Source organism: Pholcus phalangioides, unplaced genomic scaffold, assembly GCF_987345545.1.
Source record: "Pholcus phalangioides strain wild (caught in Gottingen) unplaced genomic scaffold, Ppha-v1.0 ptg000039l_1, whole genome shotgun sequence".
In the NCBI taxonomy this organism is placed as follows: domain Eukaryota; kingdom Metazoa; phylum Arthropoda; class Arachnida; order Araneae; family Pholcidae; genus Pholcus; species Pholcus phalangioides.
In genome coordinates this window covers 30,050,784-30,061,468 of record NW_028301625.1, presented here as the reverse complement: position 1 = coordinate 30,061,468, position 10,685 = coordinate 30,050,784, and the positions used below count along the sequence as shown (strand labels likewise).

At 37.5% G+C, this 10,685-nt stretch overlaps 1 protein-coding gene across 1 annotated transcript; it reads left to right on the top strand.

Moving 5' to 3' along the window:
• Positions 1–276: 276 nt before the first annotated feature.
• On the top strand, positions 277–8,897 carry LOC149065815 (uncharacterized). The gene is made up of 2 exons (XM_089253531.1): positions 277–392; positions 7,918–8,897. The coding sequence occupies exons 1-2, from the start codon at positions 390–392 to the stop codon at positions 8,440–8,442; spliced, it is 528 nt and encodes a 175-aa protein (XP_089109657.1). The 5' UTR covers positions 277–389; the 3' UTR covers positions 8,443–8,897.
• Positions 8,898–10,685: the final 1,788 nt, after the last annotated feature.

Sequence of the window (10,685 nt, the reverse complement as noted above, 5' to 3'; positions counted from 1 at the left end):
ACTTTCTCAGATCGTATAAAATAATAATGATAAATAAATAAAAAAGAATATAAACTTGTTTCGGCACAGGAACCCCATTGTGAGCTTTAGGGTTGGTGTCGTTGTCACAGGAGAAAAGAAATTAAAGATATGAATTATCAGATAAACACTGCTTGTGGTCGTGAAAAATAAAAAATGGTAAAATAAGACAGATGTAAATAGAAAAAAAAAACCAAAAATTGTCGCCGTCGGCTAAACTGGTCCTGGTGGCGTGGATTCCTCCATACCTGGGGGTCAAGAGGTCAGTGGCTGGATCTTCGGCTATATATGAGAGATGGTAAGGGCGTTTGCTTGCTGTCAAGCCTTCACATCATCTCTATACACATCTTCAATAACAACAGCTCGCGAAGATGGTAAGTTTGTGTTTATTCTTGATTATTGGTATTTTAATGCTCTTTATACTAGTGAAAATTTCACAAAATATTTTTCACATATAATTAAAGCTGAAAGGATTATTATTATTAATTATTTTCCTCGTTAAATACTTTGAGATCATATAATTCATTTTCGAAAGCAATTTCTCATTTTATTTCGAAAAACACGTTGAAATAACCAGTCTTCTATACCCAAGTCGACATTCGAATTCAGACCTGTCGGAACTGAAGGTTTGGTTCGCTAAACCACTTGGAATCCATAGGGCAGCGGTTCTCAGCCTTTATTGACTCGCGGAGTCCTTTTTAGTTCATAAATTTCTATGGCTCCTTTTTTATTTATTTATCAAAATTACTGGCTTCTTTTATGTTCCTCGAGTGGCCGCGGAGTCCCTGAGAGGTGCATACGGAGCACCGGTTGAGATCCGGGTTATGAAATTTCTGTATGCATAGAAAAATACGACTTGAAAATATATGTATTGCAATGATTAATTTCCTAAAAACAAATGAAATAGGATTTATCAAACAGGTGACTACCAAGGTTAAGCGTCGACTGGAAAAGCCAACATTCTTTATTAGATCACAATTACCGCACTCCTTCGCACTATCCGGCATGCCGGGGAAACTAGAGTTGAGAAAAAGAGACTCCAGAAAATTCTTAAATTTCTGGACTTAAAGGATCGGTCAAATTGACTGATTTAAAGCGTCTGTACTCTGCATTTCAGGATGATTTGTGTTTTACGATCTATGTTAGAGATAGTAGCTCGAATTTCTTGCGTTTACTTCAGCTACCATTAATCTCAGCTTATTGCAAATATACGTCGGATACCAAGCATATTCGTTCTCTTCGATTGGGTAAGCTAAATGAAAAATTAGTATGAAGTGTTTTTGCATTATTTGATTAAGTGTTTAACATTTGAATAAGCAGAGCAAAAAAATGTAAGAATTATACTACAAAACATAATATTCAAAGACCAAAGCGACAGCATATTTCTTCAATTTTTGAACATGCAAAAAAAAACCCTCAAAAAACACAGTACTGAATTTGTATTTCGTATTACGCTAGCAATAATTAGGTTAGAGCGATAAGTAAATGCTCAATTTTCATTATCGTTATCAAAGTCCTGGACAAAATACGTTCACTACATTGAAAAATATTATTTTATTCTAATACGCGTATTTATTCAGTATTTAATATCGATTGATATCGGTATTCTGAATGTATCACGTGATCTTTATTGAATCTTGCTTTTCCTTGCGTGCCGGGAATGGACCAGACTGCAACATTCAAAAGGCTGGTGTCCCCTGGTTTTTACGGCATGCCGGCTAATGCGGGGATACATAAATAAATCTTGCATATTGCTATTAGATTCTAATACGAAAATTAAATGTGTTAAAAATCAAATAATTAGTTATTCTCCCTTAATTTTTTAACGAGTAATTTCTCAGTCTTTTGTTCACGAATGGAAGATTTATTTATTTATTCAAATTTACATTCGGAGGGTTGAAATAATAAAAATGATCTAAGTCAAGTGCAACTTTTCCTAATAAAACTTTCTTGTCTGAAAGCTCCCAGAAAATCAATTTTCCTTGAAATGATTTTTTTGCTAATAAGACACTTCAGAGTCTAAATTTACGTCATTCCTAGTGTAAAGTGTTGTACAGTTATTAAAATTAAAAAAAATTAACTTTTTATTTGGTCACCCTGTCCTAAAAAACCTAATTAGAGAAAGTTGTTTCCCTGTAGGCCCGTCATTTCAACTTTTTCCAGGAGGGGAGGGGCAAAGAACACGTACTCAATGCAACGTTAGAATTGAAAAATAAAAGTCACTTGGTCCCGCGGACCAGTGAATACGAGAACCTACTGGTCCGTTAAACGAAATCGGTTCTGAATAATGATTCATTTTCCTAAATATATTATGATTTACATGACTGATATACCACTAAGAGGTGCGAAAACCCATAATAAACATTTAGAACTGAAGTTGATCTTTATAAAACCCACCACTGTTGATTCTGTGGCTTTATCGATAGGTGTGGAAGTTTATAAATAAGCTTATTTTTTTTTATTACAGTTTCAGAAAATACTCTGCAAAAGATATTTGCTACTAAAAATATATATATACTGATTTGTTTGCCAAGATTCAAAGAGCAACATTAATTAACAAATAATAAAACAAAATATCTTCATAAATGCAACGTTTTTTAGCATATTGAGGAAAAAATGAGACATTTTCACTTGTCAAAGCTTCCAAGACAGACAAAAAAGGGACTCTGAAATGGACTGTCTCTGGAACAAGATGGAAGGGGAAGGTGTTGAAAATTAACCACCCACCTCCTCCATTAACCTCCCAGACAGAAAAGATGAAAATTCATTTGATGAATTTTGCAGGATTGAGAACCAGCTGATATTTACAGCGCAAAATGATATTCTAGCGCAGTGGTAGGCATGGCCTGCACGTCCTGGAGCGGGGCCTCCTAAGCTGGGATCTTTTTTGGGAGCCCCACAGGCAGACTTTTCATGGGCCCTTCTATAGTTAATTTATATTGAGAAGACACCAACGTTAAGGCAAATACACAAAAAATAATAAAATAATTATTTTTTGTGTATTTGCCTTATTCGTTGGTGTCTTCTCAATATTCTTTGGCAAAGTTGATCAACTCTTCTAAGTTAATTTATAGCTTGAAAAAACAAAAAATGGTGAAAATTGTCCCGGGTCAGAGCCCTGTCAGCCCCGCCCTTGTGGAGCCTATGGTGGTAGAATGGCATGCAAATGTCGGAAAAGTATTGATTTATCGAATGGATGCTAAAGGGGATTGAGGCAAAACTTAATACACATACGCTATAATGCAGCAAAATCAGTTAAGCTGATAAATTTTTGAATTTCGATATAGACACGGTTTTCCAAATATATTTTAAAGCAATAAACATTTATCTTTCGACATTAAAACGGCTAAGACAATATGAAACGACTGCGGATCGGTGATTCTCCCACAGGAGATCTTCCGCAATCAGTTTATCACCGCTACTGGTCCCGCGGACCCCCCACAATTTTTTTCTCGGTGGTCCGATTGCTTTATCAGTGGTCTCGGACCAGCGGACCACCAATGATTTCGAACGCTGCTCAATGTACGTACTTTTTTTTTATATTTCACCTTGTTAGTCCAATGATATTTTTGAACTCAAAAAAATATCTAAGCGAATATTGCACTTAAAAAGATGGAATAAGATGGGATTTTTTTGTTTGGCACAGGTGAGACAGACAATTTCATTCTTTAATCGAAAAAATTCTCCCCAATAATTTGGAACAATCCTTTCCTTATGAATGGTAGCATGGCAGGCTACCAAACCTATATTTGGCACGGTAGGTATTTTTAATAAATTATAATAATTACTTTTTATTCAATGCGTTTCTGTTTGGATTTTCGTCTTTGGAGCCATAGTTGATGGACGTCTCATACGTATGGGATTCAGTGACGTCTGTATAGAGAGCATGCATTGTACATCCATGAGTTATTTCTGGGGAGGGGGGAGGTCAGCCCTCTTGCAAAGTTTATTGGGGAGGCATCTTGAGCCCTCAGGTTCCAGTGCCCATGCCTTTCCACTATGAAGATTACCGTCAAGGTCCACAGGTTGAATCCAGGCAAAGAGCATTAGAAACAAGTTCTTTACCTACCGGAACCTGGGGCGATCACCGTTAGATGGCGCCTTCATTTCCCACCCAACTCCACTGTTTGGAAATCGCCGTATGGCGATATATGATCGGAGTGTGCCAGCACCTCCTAGAGATAGAAGGCCTATGCAGTCTGCTTGTGATGTCAGTAAGTAGTCCATTTTCTCTCAGAATATTCAGGGGAAAAAATTCCTTGCTCGTGTCAGTATCATCGTTGTGCGGAAAAGAAATGATCGGGCTTAGAATTGGCGATTTCTATGCCCCACATCCAATCACTACGCGATATTTGTGAGGCAATCAGGAAGATTCTACGACAAAATAAAAAGAAACGAAATAGGATGCTGTGTTTCAAAATGTGGCAAACTTGCTAGGTAGTATGAATGACGATTATTGCAAACAGTGTAGAGGCCTTCTATCTCTAGGAGGTGCTGAGTGTGCCCATGCCCAACATAGTGTAGGTAAGATGAACTTCTATCAATACACAATCTGCATTGCGATAATCGAATTGGCGACTCAAAAATTAAATCAGTTTTCAATTAAAAAGATTGACAAGATGAACATTATGAAAATATAAAAGTGAAGGAAATGTTCATGTCCCGCAAAAACGGGACGCATGGGCTGCGTGATAAAAATTCACAGAGAGGCATGCACACACATCGAAAATAATCTTAATTGTGGCACGGCTTGGAAAAGGTTTGGCCACCCCTGGTGACTGACTGGTTTCTTGACAACCCAGTGGCTATCGCCATCAAAAATTCTGCTTCCAATGCATATAGTAACTGTCTAGCCTTTCTGAATTGATTTTAAACTGCTGGTCTTGATCTTATTTAGCCCATTGAATAAATAAAAAATAACCGTGGTACGATAAATAAATTATTAGCATCGAGAAACTAAAATGAGATTGACGTCTGTAGTACGTGACCGTTTGGCAGACGAGTCGTTAGCCTAACCACTATCTACTGGTTCGATAGATCTGGGCTAGAATACCGAGAGTGGGATAGTATAGCCGTTTGTGAGTCAGCTTCAAATCGTAGATTATAGTCTAATTTTCCTTCATACGTACAAAAATAATTGGAACCAAAAATAATCAAAAATGATATGGTATATAGTATACAGGGTGTCCTGTAAGTGCTAGCACGGCCTTTATCTCATCAACCGTCCGTCGGGAGGGAGGGCAGGGGGTTGGACGATGTTTACGTCATAAACCACCCCTTTATAAAAATATGAAATATTCTTAATGGCATCTCAGTGCATCAAAAACGAGAAAAACCTTTCGATAGTTTGTGGGCAAATGAACTAACATTCTCCCTATTGATATGTCCCCCTACAGAGACACTTTAGTGACCTCCAAATGTTTCGCGGATCCAACTGATCTGGAAATGTGTCCGGGCCGCTTAAGTGCTCTGGAACTGTGCCACATGTCACTCAAGGGATCTCTAAATGTGCCATGGATCGCTTACGTGTTCTGGAACCATGTCGCGGATCGCTTAAGTGATCTATCAATGCGTCACGGGCCTACTTGAGTGATCTGTGAATGTGCCACGGGCCTACATGATCGAAGATTTTCATGCTCTAATTTAACGAAACCCCAGGTATAGCCCCGGCTTTCTCCCGTTGTGGAATATGAGCTCGTTAACTGGTGAAGTTGTCTTTTTCTTTCTTTCGTGCAGAGCACAACTCTGGTCTATCATCGTGGGAAATTCACTACCGAATAAGTTGTGTCGAAAGTGTGTGTGTGCACGTGTACCTAACAGTTTGAGTGCGTATCTAGATGTCGTGCATGAATTTTTAGCACTGCCATATCTATTTTCCAGTGTTGAGTGGAGTGCAATTACTGAATACTTGTGCCGCTGTAGGATAGATGCTCGCTGTGGCGAGACTTTATAACGGGGAAATCGAATCGCATTCGCGCGTCGAAGTTGGCAACCACAGGAAACCAACTTCAGTCGACCATCAACTGGTCGGTGGGCTTCGAACCCGGGTCCTCGCGATGTTCTTCTACCAGGGCTTAACCCCTCTGGGGGTAACCAGCTTATATCCCCTATGAGAACAGCGCGGGGTCATGGTCGGTTTCGGGTCCTCACGAAGCGAGTCTTTCACTATGGCCACACAGCGGCTAATTACTGAAGTTGCAGACCATGCTTGGATAGGCTTGAAGAATCTTTAACCCAGTTTTGTCCCAGATGTTCACTTTCCTTAGTAATAACCGCGCCTGATACTGCTAATTTCTGTGATCGGCCGAGAACCGGTGTTTTGAGCATGTTATAGTCTAAGGGTACGTCCATAGTGCACCGCTTCCCGCTTCTCGCTTTATTGCTTAAACCGCGGCAGTTGTAGAAGGCGAGATGATCCCACGCGATTCTAGCTGGTGGTGGTTATAGTGCACCGCTCGCGGGAACGTCTGCCTGCATGGGCAGTTGGCATCATTGAGCTATCACGTGGGGATCTATTGTGTGTTTTTGTTGACAACAAAAAATATTTATTATAAAATTAAACATGAAAGAATGACGAATGTACATGAAATTAATAGGACTCGCCTTGAAGTTGCAATGGGTTTAGTGTAATCGCTAATTATAGTAAATTAATTAATTGATGATAAATCAGCGATTTCGCTTTTAGTGCCACAACAAATTTTCGATTAGAAAAACGAAAATTAATCGTTACAAAATTCCGTTTGATTTAGTTTTATCGTTAATTAGTTTATATTAATGATAAAACTAAATCATGATCGATAATTAACTAATCAACTAATAACGATAAAACTGAACTGGCCGATAATTAACTAATTAACGGCAAAATCCGTTGGATTTCGTTTTATCGTTAATTAGTTTATTAACGATAAAACTAAATCATGATCAATAATTAGTAACGATAAAACGAAATCCAACGGTATTTTGATTAATTAACGATATCGTTTTTATTACGTCAACTAATTAACGATTAGTATTAACAATAATTAGGCGTCATAAAAACTCCGTTGGATTTAGTATGATAATTAATGATCCTTAATTAATTAACGATTTCGCTTATTATGTCATAACTAATTAACGATTAGTATTAGCAACAATTATCCATCACAAAAACTCCGTTGGATTCAGTATAATCGTTAATTAACCTTAATTAATGACTAACCAACGATATTGCTTTTATTATGCCATCTAGTTAACGATTAGTATTAATAATTAATCGTCACAAAAACTCCAATTGGATTCACTATAATTGGGAATTTTCTTTAATTACTTAATGATTAACGATTTCGCTTTTATTATGTCATAATTAATCAACGATTAGTAATAACGATAATTGATCGTTACAAAAACTCCGTCGATTTACTATTCCATTATAAAACGAACACTTAGAGGAAAGTATCCGTTCAAAACTGCAAGCGGTGAGCCGGTCAAGCGAGAAAAAGAAATAATAATTCATTCTGGTTAAAGCGGGTAAAAGCAGTTTGAGCCGGTAATAGCAGGTAGGCGGGCGCACTATGGCCGCCCCAATGAGTTTTCACGATCTTTTTTCAGCCGCGATAAAGCGAGTAGCGAGAAGCGGTTCACTATGGACGTACCCTAAGAGACCCCATCATTCTCGAATTGAAGATTCGAACCCAAATTTGTTGAACTAGAGTTTGATATGCTAAAACCACCGGTGCAGGTCAACGCAGATTCAAGAAGCCGATCGTCTCTCAAATTTCTAATCTCCACATTCAAATAATTGCTATTTGAAGCAAAGCAATAGTCATTTCCATTCAAAATGGAAAAAAAAAAAACTTAATAAAAGGTTTCGTACAATTTGTGGTTTCTAATGAATTGGTTTTTGTTTGTTTTGCTGTATAGGGTGCCGTGGCTGTTCTCTTCTTTGCTGCCTTAACTACACTGGCTTATTCCGCAGTTGTTCCCCGATCATCAGAACAGGTACCTCAACCCGAACCAGCTCCTATTGCAGTCGTTGCCAATCCTTCATTCGGTCAGCCGAGCTCCCAGCCGAAAAAGCCGCACACGCACGATGAGCATCCTCCAGAAATCGAAGACCACAGCGACCACGATCATCCCGAAAACGAAAGCAAAAAGGAAGGTCACGATCATTCAAAGCACAGCCACGAAGGCCATGACCACGAGAAACACGACGAACACCACCACCACCACAAGCCAGACGAAGAAAAACACGACCACGAGAAACATGATCATGGCGACGGTAGCCACGATCACTCATCCGACCATACTCCTGATGAAGACAAAAAACACGATCACACCGGTGAGGAACACCCGAAAGTGGAGATTCCAGATCAGCCCAAGGAGGTCGATAAAGTGAAAGCTGACGAGAGCGAAGATATCCAGGCCGATCGCCAAATTAGACGATAAAACAAACTTTTCGGATACCACAGCACCACCAATCAATCCACGTACCTTGAAGCAATCCATGATAAAGTATAACACCTACAACATATCCCCACCCACAAACGAAATTTAACACGTCGATTCGATCGGTAGAAAAAATTTAATGTTATCGAATGCACAGTGAATTCAGATCATTCTTGATGTTTGAAGATACTTCATGGCCAGTTTGAATCGATCTATCCATGCAATTTATGTATTGCCTGAATAGCTTTGATTCTATATTTGTTTGCCAAACCTGATTCCGCTTTTGTTACGTAAATACGGCTTTTTTTAACGTTTAATTTTTTTTTTAAAATTTTGGCTTTCTGGACAGTTTTTGGTAATTTTCAGATTGAAATGTTATGTGGGGAAAATTGTGTGAAGATCTTTTTCTTCCTTGTTTATGTTCTGTTGAATAAATGTTTTTTTTTTAATTGCAATCATATATTGTTTGCTATATATTAGAGGTTCATGAACTGTTTTTCTTACAAAAATTTTTATAAAACTTCGAATACAGTAAAACCTCTCTTTTGTGGGCACTAGTGGGACAAAAAAATTCGTCCGTAAAACAGGGGTGACCGTAAATCAGGAGTTTGAAATGCATATTTCTATTATACAAGAGGAAATTCTCATTTGACTGTAAAAGAAGGGTGACCGCATCTGAGGGGTGTCCGTTAAGAGGAGTTTTACTGTATAATCATACTTATTTCGCTGAATTAAGATTTCTCCCAAAATTGATTTTGCATTGCAATAATTGCTCAGAACACTTGATAAACTTGAACATTATCAATGGGATCAACAATTTCAATAAATTATTGTAACATCATTTTGATACTTTTTCCACAGCACGGTCGTTTTATGCATTCGAAACAAAATAGTTACTACAGTTTAACGCTGATTTCTAACAACTCTTCTTACATGTCCTTCACTGACAGATTGATTTGTTAATCATTTTGCAGTAGTTATACATTTAGAAATGCCTTAGACTTATGGAAATGTGTACGAGGTGCATGTACGATAATATATGAACAGAGTAGTACGTAGGTCACTATCCTGCCACTCTTACGTATTTTTTTTAGATATGCAGACGTACACAACTACAGTGTTTAGTTGTAGATATGGGAGGTTTTATTATAGATGAACTTGAAATTAAAATACTAACGATGGACCAACACAGACAATATATCACCACGAGGTGATTCCTGTCTAGACTGATAGACACTGGTGTTCAAATCGATGCACAATGCGAAATATGTTACACGTAAAAAAAGAATCTGAACATTATGAAGACTAAGCTACTCTAACAAAAATAAAATACATGTGCATTCAAATACATCTTTTGATTTTAACTCTTGTCATGCTAATGCAAGACTAGTCAGACCATAGTGAGTGACCGACCTCCGTTCATCCAGTAATTTACATATTTTTTCAGCCGATAGCTGTCAAAACAAAAACAATAAAATGAAAACTGAGAAGGTTTATGGAACAAGCGGTTGAGGAACATTATCTTAAAAGATTTCATAACTCCCTTCCAGCGTGAAATCAATCATCACAAGTCTAAATAAATTTAAGAGAAAGAGCATTATCACAAGTATTTGATGAATATTTGAAATTTAGGAGAAAAAAATGTCAGGTTAACACGAATTAAAGTGCAAAATATTATTTTTGTTTATTTTTGAAGAATCGCCATGACTATGTCAAAATAGGGCGTATCCACAAAGCATGGTATGGCTAATAAAAGTTAAAAATGACTACGGGGTAAAACAGAAAGAAAAATAGTAAATGCAATGGATTTTGCATAAAAGAACATGCCTTTCACTGTACACATACTCACACAACTCAACACAACCCGACCTTTACTCACATTCGATTTATTTGGCTTCTTTCGGCGCGTGTTTTGTAAGTAAGATATTCTTGTTTATGGTAATTTTACTTCTTTCACGCCCTGTCATTATATTCTTAATATTTATATACGGTTTTTTTACCTTATTATCCAGCAGAAAACGTTTCATATAGACTTCAGTCAACGAGGAACTGGTTTATAAGATGAATGATTGAGAAAAAACTTCTCTAACCTTCAAGAGAGAGAGAGACACGAATTTCTCCCTTTTTACTAGCATATTTTTTTTTTATAATATTCTGCGATACGTATATTTTGCGTCGCTTCATAAAACTACGAATATTATGAGAAAGAAAGGAACGAGTGTTTTAGGTGGTTCATGGACCAA